At 38.7% G+C, this 21334-nt stretch overlaps 1 protein-coding gene across 5 annotated transcripts in view; it reads right to left on the reverse strand.

Moving 5' to 3' along the window:
- ARHGAP20 (Rho GTPase activating protein 20) overlaps positions 1–21334 on the reverse strand; it is a 222257-nt gene that overhangs the window by 184365 nt on the left and 16558 nt on the right. For all 5 annotated transcript variants that reach the window (XM_055547840.1, XM_055547843.1, XM_055547839.1 and 2 more), the window contains one exon: positions 12416–12498. In XM_055547840.1, the coding sequence (XP_055403815.1) occupies positions 12416–12498 (83 nt within the window). The remainder of the gene's footprint in view (positions 1–12415; positions 12499–21334) is intronic.

Below are 21334 nucleotides of genomic sequence, written 5' to 3' on the forward strand. Positions count from 1 at the left end.
CAGTGAATATAGTAAAACTACAGGATATAAAATTAATATACAGAAATCCCTTGCACTCCTATACATTGACAATGAAAAATAAGAAGGAGAAATTAAGGAAAGAATCCCATTCACCATTGCAACAACAATAATAAAATACTTAGGAATAAGTTTTCCTAAACTGTGGAAAATTCTGAGCGGTGGGAATACCAGACCACCTGACCTGCCTCTTGAGAAACCTGTACGCAGATCAGGAAGCAACAGTTAGAACTGGACATGGAACAACAGACTGGTTCCAAATAGGAAAAGGAGTACGTCAAGGCTGTATATTGTCACCCTACTTATTTAACTTATATGCAGAGTACATCATGAGAAATGCTGGGCTGGAGGAAGCACAAGCTGGAATCAAGATTGCTGGGAGAAACATCAATAACCTCAGATATGCAGATGACACCACCCTTATGGCAGAAAGTGAAGAGGAACTAAAGAGCCTCTTGATGAAAGTGAAAGAGGAGAGTGAAAAAGTTGGCTTAAAGCTCAACATTCAGAAAACTATGATCATAGCATCCGGTCCCATCACTTTATGGCAAATAGATGGGCAAACAGTGGAAACAGTGGCAGACTTAATTTTTCTGGGCTCCAAAATCACTGCAGATGGTGACTGCAGCCATGAAATTAAAAGACACTTACTCCTTGGAAGGAAAGTTATGACCAATCTAGATAGCATATTCAAAAGCAGACACATTACTTTGTTAACAAAGGTCCATCTAGTCAAGGCTATGGTTTTTCCAGTGGTGATGTATGGATGTGAGAGTTGGACTATAAAAAAGCTGAGCACCAAAGAATTGATGCTTTTGAACTGTGGTGTTGGAGAAGATTTTTGAGAGTCCCTTGGACTGCAAGGAGATCCAACCAGTCCATTATAAAAGAGATCAGTCCTGGGTGTTCATGGGAAGGACTGATGTTGAAATTGAAACTCCAATACTTTGGCCACCTGATGCAAAGAGCTGACTCATTTGAAAAGACCCTGATGCTGTGAAAGATTGAGGGCAGGAGGAGAAGGGGACGACAGAGGATAAGATGGCTGGAGGGCATCACCGACTTGATGGACATGGGTTTGGGTGGACCCCAGGAGTTGGTGATGGACAGGGAGGCCTGGCGTGCCGTGGTTCATGGGGTCGCAAAGAGTCAGACACGACTGAGTGACTGAACTGAACTGAAACTTAAAAGCTTTTGCACAATGAAGGAAATTATAAGGAAAGTAAATAACGACCCTCAGAATGGGAGGAAATAATAGCAAGTGAAACAACTGACAAAGGATTAATCTCAAAAGTATACAATCAGCTCATGAAGCTCGATCCCAGAAAAACAAACAGCAACATCAAAAAGTGGGCCGAAGACCTAAAAAGATATTTCTCCAAAGAAGACATAAAGATGACTAACAAACACATGAAAAGATTCTCAACACCACTACTAGAGAAATACAAATCAAAACCACAATGAGGTATCATCTTACACTGGTCAGAACGGCCATCATCAAAAAGTTTACAAACATAAATGCTGTAGAGGGTGTGGAGAGTAGGGAACCCTCTTGCACTGTTGGTGGGAATGCAAACTGATGCGGCCACTATAGAGAACAGTATGCTGCTAAGTTGCTTCAGTTGTGTCCGGCTCTGTGCGACCCCACAGACAGCAACCCACCAGTCTCCCCCATCCCTGGGATCCTCCAGGCAAGAATACTGGAGTGGGTTGCCATTTCCTTCTCCAAAGAGAGAAGAGAACAGTATAGACAAGCCTTAAAAAAAATCTATGAATAAAAAAACATCCTATGACCCAGCAATCACACTACTGGGAAACCATAATTGAAAAGACACATGCACCCCAATGTTCATCGCAGCACTATTTACAATAGCCAGGACATGGAAACAACCTAGATGTCCATCAACAGATGAATGGATAAAGAATTTGTGGTAAATATACACAATGGAACATTACTCATCCATAAGAAGGAAAGCGTTTGACTCAGTTCTAATGAGATGGATGAACCTAGAGCCTATTATACAGAGTGAAATAACTCAACAGAGAAGGAAAAATATTGCATATTATTGGAATCATATATTATTGGAATGCACACACATATACATATATGGAATCTAGAAAGATGGTACTGATGTACCTATCCCAGGGCAACAATGGTGATGCAGACATTGAGAACAGACTTTGGACACATGGGGGAAAGGAGAGGGCAGAGTGAACTGAGAGAGTAGCATTGAAACATATACCATACCATATGTAAAATTAAGATAGTCAGTAGAAATTTACTGTATGGCATGCTACTAAGTCGCTTCAGTCGTGTCCGACTCTGTGTGACCCCATAGACGGCAGCCCATCAGGCTCCCCTGTCCCTGGGATTCTCCTGGCAAGAACACTGGAGTGGGTTGCCATTTCCTTCTCCAATGCATGAAAGTGAAAAAATAAAGTGAAGTCGCTCAGTCCTGTCTGACTCTAGCGACCCCATGGACTGCAGCCCATCAGGCCCCTCCATCCATGGGATTTTCCAGGCAAGAGTACTGGAGTGGGATGCAGAGTTGTCTCTTGAAAGTGAAAGTGAAGTTGCTCAGTCATGTCCGACTCTTTGTGACCCCGTGCACTGTAGCCTACCAGGCTCCTCCATCCATGGGATTCTCCAGGCAAGAATACTGGAGTGGGTTGCCATTTCCTTCTCCAGGGGATCTTCCCGATCCAGGGATCGAACCTAGGTCTCCTGCATTGCAGCCAGATGCTTTAACCTCTGAGCCACCAGGGAAGCCACTGTATGACATAGGGAGCTCAAATCTGGTGCTCTGTGATAATCCAGAGGGGTAGGATGGGGTGGGAGGTGGGAGGGAGGTTCAAGAGGGAGGCAACACGCATATACCTATGGCTGATTCATGCTGATATATAGCAAAAACCAATACAATATTGTAAAGCAATCATCCTCCAATTAAAAACCAATAAGTTAAAAAATTAAGGTGCAACAGCTGTTAAATGAAAGAATTCCAATAAATCCTCTGTGAGTTATTGCTAAACTTTGGATAAAAACTTTATCACCTATAAGTCATTAATTATTAAAATAACACCATAATTAGAAGACAACAGTAGAAATAGTAATGTTATACTGGAAAAGCAAAATCAAATATAGGTTTAAAGAAATATGAAGTGCTATAATGAATCTATTTCAAGAAATATACAATGCTAATAAAACACTCAATATCTTTGCTATCTATCTCCACAATGTATACCAATATTTTATAGATTAATTCCCATGATGTTACATGCAAAGAGATTGTAAAGATTCTTTTTAGGTAGTAGAATTTCGTTGCATAAAATTTTACTTGAAGTAGGTGTGCGCTCAGAATAAACTTTAGAAATTTTCCTTGTTTCCTGGGTATAAATCATGGAAAAGCAAAATTCCAGTCATGAAAATTTGAGTTATTCTTAACAACTGTGAAAAGAGAAGTGATCTATTTTATAAAGCAATTCACTATAAAGTTTCTTTAAAATAGCAAATTCATCAATAATTAGTAAAATCTGATTGATAAAACTTTTCAAGAGTGTACATTATATAAAGGAAAAATTCAAAGGCTTTCTTGAATGGTTACTATAATAGGATTTGATCTTTTAAAAAGAATGCAAGACTTGAAAAATGCAAAGAACTAATTTATCTATATTAAAGTGAGAATTTAAACATTACAGAAAGTAAATACAAATTTTAATTACACTTGCATAGACAAAGGTTTAGAAGTACATACAAATGATTTACTTGGGCTTCCTATTTCTATAAGCACTGCTTTACAATGCTTGACTTTAAAGCGAAAGCCACTCAGTCGTGTCTGACTCCTTGCGACCCCACGGACTATACAGTCCATGGAATTCTCCTGGCCAGATTACTGGAGTGGGTAGCCTTTCCCTTCTCCATGGGATCTTCCCAACCCAGGTATCAAACCCAGGTCTCCTGCATTGCAGGTGGATTCTTTACCAGCTGAGCCACAAGGGAAGTCCAAGAATACTGGAGTGGGTAGCCTATTCCTTCTCCAGCAGATCTTCCCAACCCAGGAACTGAACCAGGGTCCCCGGCATTACAGGTGGATTCTTTACCTACTGAGTTATTCCTGAGGGTAAACACAATTAATCATTTGTATGTACTTCTAAACCTTTGCCCTGGGATAGGTACATTGCTACCCAGGGCAGCAATGGTAACGCAGACACTGAGACCAGACTTTGGACACATGGGGAAAGGAGAGGGTGGAGTGAATTGAGAGAGTAACATGCATACTGTTGTATATTCTCACCTGGGTTAGAGGGTAGGTATGCCGCTATTTGACGCCTGATTTAGAGCTAAACCTTCTCTGACATAAATAAGGGCTATTTTTAATTGAAAAGCCTACCACACGTCCATTGCAGGAACTTCCAACAAAAATTTTACCTGAAACTGTTTATTTTTTTAAAAGTGGTTAAATAAAGCTAGATTCAATGCAATCCCTATCAAGCTACCAACGGTATTCTTCACAGAGCTAGAACAAATAATTTCACAATTTGTATAGAAATACAAAAAAATCTCAAATAGCCAAAGCAATCTTGAGAAAGAAGAATGGAACTGGAGGAATCAACCTGCCTGACTTAAGGCTCTACTACAAAGCCACAGTCATCAAGACAGTATGGTACTGGCACAAAGACAGAAATATAGATCAATGGAACAAAATAGAAAGCCCAGAGATAAATCCACACACCTATGGACACTTTATCTTTGACAAAGGAGGCAAGAATATACAATGGATTAAAGACAATCTCTTTAACAACTGGTGCTGGGAAAACTGGGCAACCACTTGTAAAAGAATAAACTAGAACACTTTCTAACACCATATACAAAAATAAACTCAAAATGGATTAAAGATCTAAACATAAGACCAGAAACTATAAAACTCCTAGAGGAGAACATAGGCAAAACACTCTCTGACATACATCACAGCAGGATGCTCTATGACCCACCTCCCAGAATATTGGAAATAAAAGCAAAAATAAACAAATGGGACCTAATTAAAATAAAAAGCTTTTGCACAACAAAGGAAACTATAAGCAAGGTGAAAAGACAGCCTTCAGAATGGGAGAAAATAATAGCAAATGAAGCAACTGACAAGGAACTAATCTCAAAAATATACAAGCAACTCCTGCAGCTCAATTCCAGAAAAATAAACGACCCAATCAAAAAATGGGCCAAAGAACTAAATAGACATTTCTCCAAAGAAGACATACAGATGGCTAACAAACACATGAAAAGATGCTCAACATCACTCATTATCAGAGAAATGCAAATCAAAACCACAATGAGGTACCATTTCACGCCAGTCAGAATGGCTGCAATCCAAAAGTCTACAAGCAATAGACGCTGGAGAGGGTGTGGAGAAAACCCTCTTACACTGTTGGTGGGAATGCAAACTAGTACAGCCACTATGGAGAACAATGTGGAGATTCCTTAAAAAACTGGAAATAGAACTGCCTTATGACCCAGCAATCCCACTGCTGGGCATACACACCGAGGACACCAGAATTGAAAGAGACACGTGTACCCCAATGTTCATCGCAGCACTGTTTATAATAGCCAGGACATGGAAGCAACCTAGATGTCCATCAGCAGATGAATGGATAAGAAAGCAGTGGTACATATACACAATGGAGTATTACTCAGCCATTAAAAAGAATACATTTTAATAGTTCCAATGAGGTGGATGAAACTGGAGCCTATTATACAGAGTGAAGTAAGCCAGAAAGAAAAACACCAATACAGTATACTAACGCATATATATGGAATTTAGAAAGATGGTAAAGATAACCCTGTATGCGAGACAGCAAAAGAGACACAGATGTATAGAACAGTCTTTTAGACTCTGTGGGAGAGGGTGAGGGTGGGATGATTTGGGGGAATGCCATGGAAACATGTATAATATCATATAAGAAACGAATCACCAGTCCAGGTTTGATACAGGATCCTTGGGGCTGGTGCACTGGGATGACCCGGAGGGTTGGTACATGAAGGGAGGTAGGAGGTGGGGTTCAGGATGGGGAACATGTGTATGCCCGTGGTGGATTCATGTTGATGTGTGGTAGAACCAGTATAATATTGTAAAGTATTTAGCCTCCAATTAAAATAAATAAATTTAAATTAAAAAAAAAACAAATATAGCAGAATTAAAGATGATTTCTGCCTTCTCTCTCTACCTGCCTATAGATCAATATTATGGACTCTGCGGGAGAGAGGGTGGGGAGATTTGGGAGAACGGCATTGAAACATGTATAATATCATGTATGAAACGAGTCGCCAGTCCAGGTTCGATGCACGATACTGGATGCTTGGGGCTGGTGCACTGGGACGACCCAGGGGGAAGGTGTGGGGAGGGGGGAGGGAGGGGGTTTCAGGATGGGGGGCACGGGTGTACCTGTGGTGGATTCATTTCAATGTTTGGGGGAGCTAATACAATATTGTAAAGTTTAAAAATAAAATAAAATTAAAAAAAATAGTAATTTCTCTTGAATTTTATAGATAATCAAGGTTAAACTGTGAAGACACAATCATTCTTTATTTAATCTACCACTAATGCAAAGATGAAAGTGAAAAGTCTCTCAGTCATGTCTGACTCTTTGTGACCCCATGGACTATACAGTCCATGGAATTCTCCAGGTCAGAATACTGTAGTGGGTAGTCTTTCCCTTCTCCATGTATCTTCCCAACCCAAGGATCAAACCCACATCTCCCGCATTGCAGTAAGATTCTTTACCAGCTGAGCCACAAGAGAAGCCCAAGAATACTAGAGTGGGTAGCCTATCCCTTTTCCAGGGGATCTTCCTGACCCAGGAATCCAACCGGGGTCTGCTGCATTGCAGGCAGATTCTTTACCAACTGAGCTATCAGAGAAGCCCCAATCCAAAGATATAACATTACAAACAATCCAAAAGGCATTTTTATATGGCACAAAAGTTTATTTCTATACTATTCATTGGCAGAATATTTTCATAAGTAAATTTTGATTGCTGCTGCGTCGCTTCAGTCGTGTCCAACTCTGTGCGACGCCATAGGCGGCAGCCCACCAGGCTTCCCCATCCCTGGGATTCTCCAGGCAAGAACACTGGAGTGGGTTGCCATTTCCTTCTCCAATGCATGAAAGTGAAAAGTGAAAGTGAAGTCGCTCAGTCATGTCCAACTCTAGCGACCCCATGGACTGCAGCCTACCAGGCTCCTCCATCCATGGGATTTTCTAGGCAAAAGTACTGGAGTGGGGTGCCATTGCCTTCTCCAAAATTTTGATTAGGCATCTATTAAAAGTAATTTACATTTTCTGATCAACCCAATGACTAAAGAGTGTGTCATCTGGGGGCAGCCAGGGATGAGTCTGACAACTTGCTGAGTACTAACAGGAGACTGGTGCTTCCCTGGTAGCTCACACAGTAAAGAATCTGTCTGCAATGTGGGAGACCTGGGTTTGATCCCTCGGTCGGGAAGATTCCCTGGAGAAGGGAATGGCTACCCACTCCAGTATTCTTACCTGGAGAATTCCATAGACAGAGGAGCCTGGTGGGCTACAGTCCATGAGGTCGGAAAGAGTCAGACAGGATTGAGTGACTAATTGAAAAAAAAAAAAGAGGAGACCGAGCTAAGTATTTTGAAAGTTTCACTTGTTGGGATTTGGCTATATAATTTATTTTGGACCATCAAAAAATGCCATGCCATTCTTCAATACAGGCAAATCAAACAATGTGATACACCATATTAACAAATTGAAAGATAAAAACCATATGATAATCTCAATAGATGCAGAAAAAGCCTTTGACAAAATTCAGCACTCATTTCTGATTAAAGCTCTTCAAAAAATGGGCATAGAAGGAACCTACTTCAACATAGTAAAGGCCATATACGATAAGCCCACAGCAAACATTATTCTCGATGGTGAAAAACTGAAAGCATTCCCCCTAAGATCAGGAAAAACACAAGGGGGTCCACTCTCACCACTATTATTCAACATAATTTTGGAAGTCCTAGCTACAGCAATCAGAGAAGAAAAATAAATGAAGAAATCCAGATCAGAAAAGAAGAGGTAAAGCTCTGTTTACAGATGACATGATACAATACATAGAAAACCCTACAGATACTATCAGAAAATTACTAGAGCTAATCAGTGAATTTAGCAAAGTCACAGGATATAAAATCAATACACAGAAATCACTTGCATTCCTATATACTAACAATGAAAAACCAGAAAGAGAAATGAAGGAATCAATCCCATTCACCATTTTAACAAAAAGAATAAAATATCTAGGAATAAACCTGCCTAAGGGACAAAAGAACTGTATACAGAAAAGTATAAGACACTGATGAAAGAAATCAAAGATGACATGAACAAATGGCGAGATATTCCATGCTCCTAGGTAGGAAGAATCAATATTGTGAAAATGACTATACTACCAAATGCAATCTAGAGATTCAATGTGATCCCTACCAAATTAGCAATGGCATTTTTCACAGAACTAGAACAAAAAACTGCACAATTCATATGGAAACACAAAAGACCCCAAATAGCCAAAGCAGTCTTGAGAAAGAATGGAGCTGGAGGAATCAACCTTCCTGACTTCAGATTATATTACAAAGCTACAGTCCTCAAGACAGTATGACTCTGGCACAAAAACAGAAATATAGACCAAAGGAACAAGATAGAAAGCCCAGAAATAAATCCATATACCTATGGGTACCTTGTTTTTGACAAAGGAGGCAAAAATACAGAATGAGGCAAAAACAGCCTCTTCAATAAGTGGTGCTGGGGAAACTGGACAGTTACATGTAAAAGAATGAAATTAGAATACCTCCTAAGACCATTCACAAAGATAAACTCAAAATGGAAGACCAAATGGTCAAATGTAAGACCAGAAACTTTAAAACTCTTAGAGGAAAGTACAGGCAGAACACTCAATGACATAAATCAAAGCAAGATCTTCTATGACCCACCTCCTAGAGTAACAGAAAAAAAAAAAAGTAAACAAGTGGGGCCTAATTAAACTTAAAAGCTTTTTCACAGGAAAGAAAACTATAAACAAGGTGAAAAGACAACCCTCAGAATGGGAGAAAATAATAGCAAATGAAACAACTGACAAAGGACTAATTTCCAAAATATACAAGCAGCTCATACAACTCAATACCAGGAAAACAAATGACCCAATCAAAAAGGGTGAAAAAGACCTAAACAGACATTTCTCCAAAGAAGACATACAGATGGCTAACAAACACACTGAAAAGATGCTCAACATCGCTCATTACTATAGAAATGCAAATCAAAACTACAAAGATATATCGCCTCACACCGGTCAGAATGACCATCATCAAAAAGTCTACAAACAATAAATGCTGGAGAGGGTGTGGAGAAAAGGGAACGCTCTTGCACTGTTGGTGGGAATATAAATTGATACAGCCACTATGGAAGACGGTATGGAGATTCCTTAAAAAACTAGGAATAAAACCACCCTATTATCCAAAGAAATCCCACTCTTAGGTATACACCCTGAGGAAAGCAAAACTGAAAAAGACACATGTAACCCAATGTTCATTTGAGCACTATTTACAATAGCCAGAACATGGAAGCAACCTAGATGTCCATCAACAGATGAATGGATAAAGACCATAAGTGGTACATATACACAAAAGAATATTACTCAGCCATAAAAAGGAACACATTTGAGTCAGTTCTAGTGAGGTGGATGAACCTAGAGCCTATTATACAGAGTGAAGTAAGTCAGAAAGAGAAATATAAATATCGTACACTAACAAATACATATGGAATCTAGAAAGAGAGTACTGATGAATTTATTTGCAAGGCAGCAATGGAGAAACAGACCTAGAAAACAGACTTATGGACATAGGGAGAGGCGAGGAGATGATGAGATGTGTGGAGAGAGTAACAAGGAAACTTACATTACTGTATGTAAAATATATAGCTGATGGGAATTTGCTGTATGTCTCAGGGAACACAAACAGGGGCTCCATACCAAGTAGAAGGCTGGGATGGGGAGAGAGATGGAGAGAGGTTCAAGAGGGAGGGGACATATGTATACCTATGGCTGATTCATGTTGATGTTTGACAGAAAACAACAAAATTCTGTAAAGCAACTATCCTTCAGCTAAAAATAAATAAATTTTAAAAAGTGAAAAAAATGCCATGCCTTCATATAGATTTCATGTTAAATCAGTACACCATTCATAGAAATATCAGATATATCCTCACCTTTAAAAATGTGGTAAAGACCACACCTTACATAAAAGGATTCACATATTAGTGGAAAAGCATTGCTGCATTCCTTTGAACATAAAAAGGCTCTGAGTTAAAATGCCATTAAAAATTATTTAATAAATTAGTGACTGAAAAGCCATCCAATTTCAACGTATTACGAAAAACTCTTATGATGTCCATAAAAATAGTATTTAGCTTTAATAGGCGAAATGGTCATTTCAATAGACATTTAGCCTGTTTTTCCACTTCAAATTTCACTAATTAATCACTGATTATGCTAACCAATAATGTCTAAAAGCAATCAGAATTCAATCTTTTATTAATCTTAATCTATCTTTATTCATATCGAAAGTTTCTAAAAATCTGCCTTTTACCTTTGCACGGGGATCACCTTATGATAAAAGTGATTTTGTCACTTTTTAAACAAAAGTTTGTGCATAACCAAACAAGCACAGTGGTTAAAATAACTCATCTTTAGTATTCTGATTTCTAATTGTTTCCAAAAATAAAACTTTTACAATATGTGGAACATGCATGTTTGTGTACCACTGGATGTAAGATTCACTTTTGAATCAATTTTAAAGCAACAGATCACCAGCTCTCAAAAGGCTTTACATTTCTCATAAAGAATAGGTCTTTAATTTTAATTAGATCCCATTTGTTTATTTTTGCTTTTATTCCTAATATTCTGGGAGGTGGGTCATAGAGGATCCTGCTGTGATGTATGTTGGAGAGTGTTTTGCCTATATTCTCCTCTAAGAGTTTTATAGTTTCTGGTCTTATATTTAGATCTTTAATCCATTTTGAGTTTATTTTTGTGTATGGTGTTAGAAATTATTTTGTGTATGGTGTTCTGCTTCTGCACAACAAAAGAAACTATAAGCAAGGTGAAAAGACAGCCTTCAGAATGGGAGAAAATAATAGCAAATGAAGCAATTGACAAACAACTAATCTCAAAAATATACAAGCAACTCCTGCAGCTCAATTCCAGAAAAATAAATGACCCAATCAAAAAATGGGCCAAAGAACTAAATAGACATTTCTCCAAAGAAGACATACAGGTGGCTCACAAACACATGAAAAGATGCTCAACATCACTCATTATCAGAGAAATGCAAATCAAAACCACTATGAGGTACCATTTCACGCCAGTCAGAATGGCTGTGATCCAAAAGTCTACAAGCAATAGATGCTGGAGAGGGTGTGGAGAAAAGGGAACCCTCTTACACTGTTGGTGGGAATGCAAACTAGTACAGCCACTATGGAGACCAGTGTGGAGATTCCTTAAAAAACTGGAAATAGAACTGCCTTATGATCCAGCAATCCCACTGCTGGGCATACACACCGAGGACACCAGAATTGAAAGAGACACGTGTACCCCAATGTTCATCGCAGCACTGTTTATAATAGCCAGGACATGGAAGCAACCTAGATGTCCATCAGCAGATGAACGGATAAGAAAGCTGTGGTACATATACACAATGGAGTATTACTCAGCCATTAAAAAGAATACATTTGAATCGGTTCTAATGAGGTGGATGAAACTGGAGCCTATTATACAGAGTGAAGTAAGCCAGAAAGAAAAACACCAATACAGTATACTAACACATATATATGGAATTTAGAAAGATGGTAACAATAACCCTGTATGTGAGACAGCAAAAGAGATACAGATGTATAGAACAGTCTTTTGGACTCTGTGGGAGAGGGAGGGGGGATGATTTGGGAGAATGGCATTAAAACATGTATAATATCATATAAGAAATGAATCGCCAGTCCAGGTTCGATGCAGGATACAGGAAACTTGGGGCTGGTGCACTGGGATGACCCAGAGGGATGGTATGCAGAGGGAGGTGGGAGGAGGGTTCAGGATGGGGAACACATGTACACCCGTGGTGGATTCAAGCTGATGTATGGCAAAACCAATATAATATTCTAAAGTAAAAAAAAATAATAATAATAAAAATGATTGCCTATAAAAAAAAAGGTCTTATCAAATAAACTCAGAACAGAAGTCATGCTTTCCATTATTTAACAGAGAATTCTGGTCCTGATAAAAAGCAAACAAATGACACGCATAGAAGAAATGCAGCAGGTCCCAAATGAGTAGTACAAAGCTTCCCACTTACTTGGTACTGGGCCGCTTTTGCAGGGCTTTATCCAGGATAAGAGATGGAGCACTCCTCCTCCTTTCTGCTAATGTTTTCATTTTCTGTTGAGGGGAAGAAACACACAATGAAGATCATGTGGCTTATAAAGCTGGTAAATAACAATTTTCAACCCAACTCAGCAAGTTTTGTATGCCTATGCCTGCCTATCAAGAAGTGAGCAATCTTATTATGGAAATAAAATGGTAACATCTAAACTAAGATAGTTAAGTGTCAAAAAGTGGTATAGGCAGTTAAGCATTTCTTATGGTCAGAAAAAAAGGAGATTAAATATTGACTAGAGTATTTGAGAAAACAGCATGACAACCATTATCATCAATTGCAGTTTTATTGCTTATTACATGCCAGGCCCCATGCCAAAGACAGGACTGGATTAATTTATACTCCAAAATAGCATCAGAATAGCTGACAGCTCTATTTCATTGTCAGGGTCGGCCCCAAAACTGGGCTTTAGGGAAAGGCAGAATTTGAAAAGACCAAGTAAAGGGAGAAGATAAGTTGCTAAAGCACAAGATGGAGAGTAGATTTTTACACAATAGACATTTAAACTTAAATATTTACACATTTAGGAATCTGTTCTTCAAAATAGTTTTTTTGTTTATTGTAACTTAGAAAAAAGATTTTTTTTTTTCTTTTCTAAGTGGTATGTAAATATAGGATCAATTGGATAATTCGGTACTGTGTTCTACAGGACCTAAACTTTGTGGTGAGGTTATATTCAATTGGACTTACCCAGATAATTACTCTCTAAATTTTCAGTCTTATAGATTTAACACCTTAAGAAAGAGTCTGAGGGTGAGCCACTGGATAGAAATGTGTAAAATTTACCATCTAGTCACAGATAGCCATGAAGTTCATGCTGCGTTACCAAAGCATCCCTCCTGCTCTGCCCTCTCACCCTTTCCTGGCCAGGAGTCTCACCCACTACCTGAGTAGACCTAGGCCAGCCACGTTTGGGGCTGGGTGCTGCTCTAAGAAAAAACACATAAAACCAAGTAGCTCAGTGTCTCATTACATGATTCACAAAGGAACAGCTTCTCAATTAATAAAATGTAGATCATCCCAAGGAAGAGAAGAGAAATCATCCCATGACAAGGGGACACTAGACTTCTTTGGCACAATTCTTCCCCCTCAATTCACCATCCCCCACAGATCTCTCCCAAATCACTGCTATCAGCAGGCTCATGGCCTCAGTGTTGCTGTTCCCTCCATTAATCCTTCGGCTCACGTGTGAAGACAAAATGCCCTAATCTCCTTGGTATAGCTCAGACAACCGAAACAATCATATAAAACATTAATAAAGAACAGGAAACAAACGGGTAAGAAATACAGAATACCATACTTATCAATCAGGAGACTGAATCAGTCTCAGGGCAGGTTAAATTGCATAAAGTTTTTAACATGATATATATGTGATGCCCTCCTTCTGAAGAGAAAGCCCACAGTTTTCATCAGATTCCCAGAAGAATCCGTAATCCCTCTGAACCCCAGTGATTTTCATAAACTATTTTATATGTTATAGCTTGTAAGCTGTATCTTAACTGTTTCCACTGGTCACATCTCCTGGGAACACAACTCAGGAATCTAGCACTCTGAGGCCAGTGTGAATGTAGAGGTTGCAGGGTGAAGGGAAGTCTGGGAGACAAGTATTACCAGTGGGCTGTTCCCATATGAAGAGTCTCAATTCGGGAAGACTGGGTTGACATTACTTAGAAAGGTGATGGTTCCTTACTATGTAGATTTTCTGCAGGATTCTGTTTCACCTTCAGGTCTAGATTTGATTCCTATTTCTTTTCTGGAATTTGAATCCTTTTATTCAGAATCTAGGTACTATGCTTTGAACTTTGAAATACGCCCAATCCTTTAAGCTTGACCTGGGCCCCTTACCTTTGGTCTGTTTTGACCTTGAGTTTCTGCCTAGCCTTTCTGAGTGAGGGGGTGGGGGGTGTGTGGAGGGGTGACATTCCTGCACCTATCTCAGCAGTCTTCCTTCTGCTGCTCCTAATCCTCTGATACCACTTTCAGCAGATCCAAGTGCCTAAACAAGATCTTCATTAACATATGATTTCTAATTCTGAGCTCCTTGGCTTTCAGACTTACAAAGAATTTGGAAAAGATTCAAAAGACAGCCATAAAAATGATTTAAAATGTGGAAAAAAGAAAGAAACTTAAGACAAGTTAAAATGATCTGACAAGTTAAAATGATTCTTCATTTGGAAACAGTAAGTCTCCAAGGTAATGCAGAGTTACTATACAGAGGATACCAAGTGTCTTCCAAAGAAGATAAGGTGAAAAGAAATGTGGCTATACTGTAGACTGAGAATCCAGGTTGATCCTGGACACTGGGTTTATCAAGAAATTTATAAAAGCTGTGAAAGAAATCATGCACTAACTTCAAGGGGTTCAGAAACCCCCTAATATGGATTCTTTAGGGATCCATGGACTCCCAGATTTGAAACTTTTTGATATAAAGAAATATTTCTGAGTGATGGCTATTAAACATGAGCATGGATAATTAAAGAAGAGTGACAAATTTTCTTTGTAAAGATGCTTTTAAAATAGTTTTTCATAGAGGTCTAATATAGCAGACTATTTGTACCTATTTGTATGCAGTAATTAGACTGTGTTTTCTTAGTTATGGGCTTCCCTGGTGGCTCAGCTGGTAAAGAATCCGCCCACAATGCCGGAGACCTGGGTTCTATCCCTGGGTTGGGAAGAACCTGGAGAAGGGAATGGCTACACTCCAGTATTGTGGTCTGGAGGATTCCATGGACTGCACAGTCCATGGGGTTGCAAGGAGTCGGATTCAACTGAGTGACTTTCACTTTCACGTTTCTTAGTTATAAATTGGTAGATGTGTGACGAATCAAATGTGGGGTGAATCTACCTCATTTGGTGGACTCATATTCATATGTTGCAGTCAAACTACAGGCAAAATAATATTTGAAGTCCTATTGTTTGTACTGAGACTCACTTCACTACTAATCAGATACGCAGCCTAAGGTAATTCACACACTCCTCTGGGTCTCCATTTCCTTATACAGAAAGTGAGAAAATTTGGACTACATAGTCTCTTAGGTGACTTCTATTTCTGATATTCTCATGGTAAGTGTCTACCAAAGATTCACCCTGGATAAGCAAGAAAATAAACGTTATATACACAATGAATTTAGAATTCATAGGATTTGTTTCTCTAAGTAATAAAAAGTCTTAAGAATTGTCAATATAATGGGAATCTAGGTATTAATTCATTCAAAGTACGCTTTTTTTTTTTTTTTTTGCTCAAAAGTGTAGCAAAATAAAGAACCAATGATGACTTCAAAAAAAATTCACTCATCTGTCAAAGAATCTGTTCTCAGGCAATAAAGACTTAGATTTTGTTGGTTTATTAACAACTGTGAAATAAAATACACAAAAATAGAAGGAGACTACTGATTTGTTTCTAAATCTATAATAATACAAACTTGTCAGGACAGGTTGAAGCTATGGTCATATCAGCACCAACAAATTTCCCAGTTGCTCAGTAACAGAGAAAACTACGATACTTGGCCTCACAGGAAACGAGCAGATAGGTTTAAACACTGTATGTTTTCTTTGTGAGGTTAAAATCACAATCCACTGTGTGGCTTTTCAGAATGCCCAAATACTTGATGTCTATATTGAGATTACCTCACAAATATTAGATGCCATTCTGAAACTGAGTAGTTTTTAAAAGATAATCTTGTAAATTGATAAACATTAGGCAAAAAATCAACTGCATTAATCTTTTAGAAGTGATTTTCTTGACTTTGTACCAATTAATTAAGCCAAGGCTTAAGCAACCCCCCAAAAACTAAACAAGACTTTTATATAAGCTGAAAAACAAATTATAAAGTAGGATTTATTTACTCCTCTGCTAGCAAATGGGAACAATGAGGAGAGGCTTGGACAGAGTTGTAAAAGGGAATTGTGATTAAATTTTAAAAACTGACATCTTTATACTGCTGCTGCTAAGTTGCTTCAGTCATGTGTGCGACGACCCATAGATGGCAGCCCACCAGGTTCCCCCATCCCTGGGATTCTCCAGGCAAGAACACTGGAGTGGGTTGCCATTTCCTTCTCCAATGCATGAAAGTGAAAAGTGAAAGTGAAGTCGCTCAGTCGTGTCCGACTCTTAGCGACCCCATGGACCGCAGCCTACCAGACTCCTCCATCCATGGGATTTTCCAGGCAAGAGTACTGGAGTGGGGTGCCATTGCCTTCTCCACATCTTTATACTAGTAGCCATTTATTAGGAAAATATAACATGAACACTAGACAGAAATTAAATCTTTGGTTTCCTAAGCTGCCCCCTCTGCAGCTATATTCAGTATTAGAGGCAAAAAACCTATTCTGCAAAAGAATATATGAATAGAGGTAAATGAAGATAAAAACCAAATGCCTATAATTAATTTTTCTTTTATGTTTCAATAATAATACAAAACTATAGCAACATTACCAGCTAACCTGGAAGGTGCTTTTCACTTCAATTCTTTTTTTAATTGGTTAGATGAACTAAATGTTGAATTCCTGTGTTCCTAACTAACTTTATAGTTATGCCTCAGTTAAAGCATTTCATATTATAATTATCTCTTTCTTGAGAGCAAGGGCTATGTCCAAACATTCTCCCATCTTTCCAAACTTTATCCTATCTTTCAACAATTACTGAAATTCTCCTCTGTGGCAGGACTATCCTTGTATTACTAGAGCCTAGTACAATACCTGGTACAAACTATATACTTAATAAACGAAGGTTGTCAGTGAATCTTAAAATGTACTCATTCTCCACATCTATGCTACTGTTTCCAACACACACATAGAAAGGCAAACAGACTTACTTAAAGGGTTCTGTTGGAACACTGTCACTAAGGAAATGTAAGCATCTGCTATGGAACTGGATGGTGAGAGTCATCCTTGTACATTGCAAACTACAGCTTTTGACAGAGTGTTGACATTTACATTGGGCTTCCCTGATAGCTCAGTTGGTAAAGAATCCGCCTGCAAAGCAGGAGATTCCGGTTCAATTCCTGGTCAGGAAGATCCCCTGGAGAAGGGTTAGGCTACCCTCTCCAGTATTCTTGGGCTTCCCTGGTGGCTCAGCTGGTAAAGAATCCCACAGTGCAGGAGACCTGGGTTCGATCTCTGGGTTGGGAAGATACCCTGGGGAAGGGAAAGGCTACCCACTACAGTATTCTGGCCTGGAGAATTCCATGGACCGTATAGTCTATGGGGTCACAAAGAGTTGGATATGAATGAGCAGCTTTCACTGACATTTACATTATCATGGAGTTTCATGGTAAACATCTGTTGTATAATAAAAGTTAATCATTTGCCAACAAATGGTGCTGGGACAACTGGATATACATGCAAAAGAATGAAGTTGGATTCATATCTTATACCATATACAAAGATTAACTCAAAATGGATCAACAATCTAAAAGAGATGAAGCTATAAAAATGTTAGAAGAAAACATAGGCATAAATATCTGTGACCATGGACTAGGTAATGGTTTCTTAGATATGACCTCAAAAGCACAAACAACAACAAAAATTAAATCGAACACCATCAAGGTTAAAATTTCTGTGCTTCAAAGGACATTATTAAGAAACTGAAAAGAAAGCCCACAGAATCGGAGGACATTTTTGCAAATCATATATCTGATAGGTGATTTGTATCCAGAATATTTAAAGAACTGCTACAAGTCAATAAAGTAGGCTAATTTAAAAATGGATCTGAATAGGAAGTTCTCTTAAGAAGATATAAATGGCCAAAAAGCACAAGAAAAGACGCTCAACATTGTCAGCCACCAGGAAAGCACAAATTAAAACTATGAAATTCCACTGTATACTCATCAAGATGAGTTAATATCTTATTATCAAGATAATCAATTATTATCAAGATAATAAAAAGACAAGTCTAAGGATGTGGAGAAATTAAACTTATTCATGGCTGGTAGGAATGTAAAATGGTGATGCCACTTTGGAAGTTCTGCAAATGGCGAAACACTGAGTTACCGTACAATCCTGCAATTCCTCTTGGGTATGTAACCAAGAGAAATGAGGACATACGTTCACATAAAAACATGTGCACGAATGTTCACAGCAACATTATTCATAATAGTCAAAAGTAGAAACAACACCAGTGTCCATCAACTGAAGACTGCATAAACAAAATGTGATACATTCATAAAATAGAATATTACCTGCCAATAAAAGAAGCAATGAATGTGCACAACATCGATGAACCTTGAAAACATTATGCTAATTAAAAGAATTCCGTCCCAAAGGACCACATACTATATGACTCCATTTAAGTGAAATATTCAGAATAAACAAATCCATAGGAACTAAAAGTAGATTAGTGCTTGCCTGGGGTTTGGGGGGATGAGAAAATTGGGGTGTAACGGCTAAGGGGTGCAGTATTTCTTTTTGTGGTAATGAAAATGTTCTAAAATTGTGATGGATGCACTGAATATACACTTTTAAGTGACTGAACTGTATGCTATATAAACTATATCTCACCAAAGCTCTTAAAATGAGTAAAACAAAAACTAACCACCAAACTACTAAACTACTGAGCTCTAGCCCAGCAAACTGGTTCATAGCCAGAAGCTATATTTTTCCTTGTTCATACAACAACCATCTGAAGTATAATACATGAAAATGAAAATTACTTATTTTTTTTATCCAATACATTTTTGTACAAAATGTCTGAGTGGCCCTTCATTTGAACTCATGAGAGATCTGAGGAATATGCCGACCTGCATACTGTGGTTTGCCACGGTTCCTCCCCTACTTCTCCAGTATTTTCCTAGTAAATTCTCACCTTTATCTGAGAGTTTAAGGTGGTAAAGTAAGTGTGCCTGCGTAGGAATCTAAAGTTGTAAGCAGGTTATGGAAGAAAAAAGTTTTGTTCTTTTACTTTCAACAAGGCATAAAACACTGTTTATATAAAAACCTATATGTAGTCTCTCAGTGGAATTTTAACTTTGTATCAACCAGGAGACAAAGAACTATTTTTGGAACCTCAAAGTATCATGCAGGAAACAAAAAAATATTTTTGGAATGGTGAAATCACTCTGAATCTGGTCATTCTTAGTTCTCAAAGGGATGTAAAGGGGAAAAAGCCTATCAAAAGAAAGGACCAGGATGAAAGAGTCAAGTCAGGTGAACTGCAATTTTTCATACTTTGTTTTGTTCCAGCTACTTTATGAAGGAAAAAATTCAAGCAGTTCAGTTGAAAATAAGTCAAATTTGCTGCTGCTGCTGCTAAGTCGCTTCAGTCATGTCCGACTCTGTGCGACCCCAGAGACGGCAGCCCACCAGGCTCCCCCATCCCTGGGATTCTCCAGACAAGAACACTGGAGTAGGTTGCCATTTCCTTCTCCAGTGCATGCAATTTGCTGCTGCTGCTGCTAAGTTGCTTCAGTCATGTCTGACTCTGTGCGACCCCATAGACGGCAGCTCACCAGGCTCCCCCGTCCCTGGGATCCTCCAAATATTTAATATCATGTATGAAACGAGTTGCCAGTCCAGGTTCGATGCACGATACTGGATGCTTGGGGCTGGTGCACTGGGACGACCCAGAGGGATGGAATGGGGAGGGAGGAGGGAGGAGGGTTCAGGATGGGGAACACATGTATACCTGTGGCGGATTCATTTTGATATTTGGCAAAACTAATACAGTTATGTAAAGTTTAAAAATAAAATAAAATTTAAAAAAATTAGCACAGTATTAAATTAAGGGCTTTGAGGAAAGCTTTTAAGACTCTAAAGTTTCAAAGAGAAAAAAATGCTTAATCAAATTTACAACTTAGTTTACTCAAATTCAACTCAATCCTTTGTGGGTGAGCTGTACAATTCAGTGAGCAATTGAACTGTTTCTTGTCTTCCCTACACACCTGAACCATTAACTTGTGGAGACATACCCCAAAGACAGTGGCCCTGCAAGGAAAAAAGGAAATTATTTCTACCCCTGCCCCTTGCTTCTACATCCTATCATCACAAGGTTTCGACCACTGGACGAGCTAAAGCTTCCCTCTATCGTCGCTTTCCTAAGCAATGAGTATGATCTTCTATTTACTCATAATAATCCCAGCCAGAATCAGTTTGGGCATTTATTTAAAGCAAATGTCATCACAGAACAGACTACTATAAAGGGACATAATTTCTTTCTGAGATTAAGAAATGTTTTACTTTTGGCCATATTTCCTGTTTCTGTGAGATAAGCACGTTGAAATAAAATAAATATGAGATCTACGTAATGGAGAAGAATGGGCACTTGGCATTGAACCTAAACTCTGGATGCTGGTTCTGTCACTTCTCAGAGTCCTCTCTGCAAAATGACAAAAACTGTTTGACCTACCACAAAGAATCAAATAAGATTTTACATGTGAAAGCCCTTTGACAGGGAATGCACCACGACAGTGTAACATACAGAGAAAAGTTTCAGAGTGCATAAGTACCGTATGTAATAAATATGAGGATAGTAGAACTCTCCTTCTACATTATTATTTATTCCTCTCATATAGATATCTGAAGTACCACTATGGGCCTTCAAATTGACTGGACTTTCTTCTTTGATGAAGCCACCAGTTTCAAACTTGAGTCATGATTCCCTTTCAGCATCACCCTGGAGTATGCAAGTTCAATCACTGATGCTCTCTCCCTAGTGATCCTGTTATAGGGCAGGGCTTCACTAAAATATCACATCACAGTCCATAGGAAGTGCTGCTATTTCTACACTCATGCCACACTCTAACAGAGGGGCTCTCTGGTTGCTCCAGCGCCCATCCACCTGCATGAAGGCTCAGGGGCTGAATGTATCAGATGCTGTTGGAAAACTCTTCCTTGCAGCAACCT

The sequence above is a fragment of the Bubalus kerabau genome, chromosome 15, assembly GCF_029407905.1.
Source record: "Bubalus kerabau isolate K-KA32 ecotype Philippines breed swamp buffalo chromosome 15, PCC_UOA_SB_1v2, whole genome shotgun sequence".
NCBI lineage: Eukaryota > Metazoa > Chordata > Mammalia > Artiodactyla > Bovidae > Bubalus > Bubalus kerabau.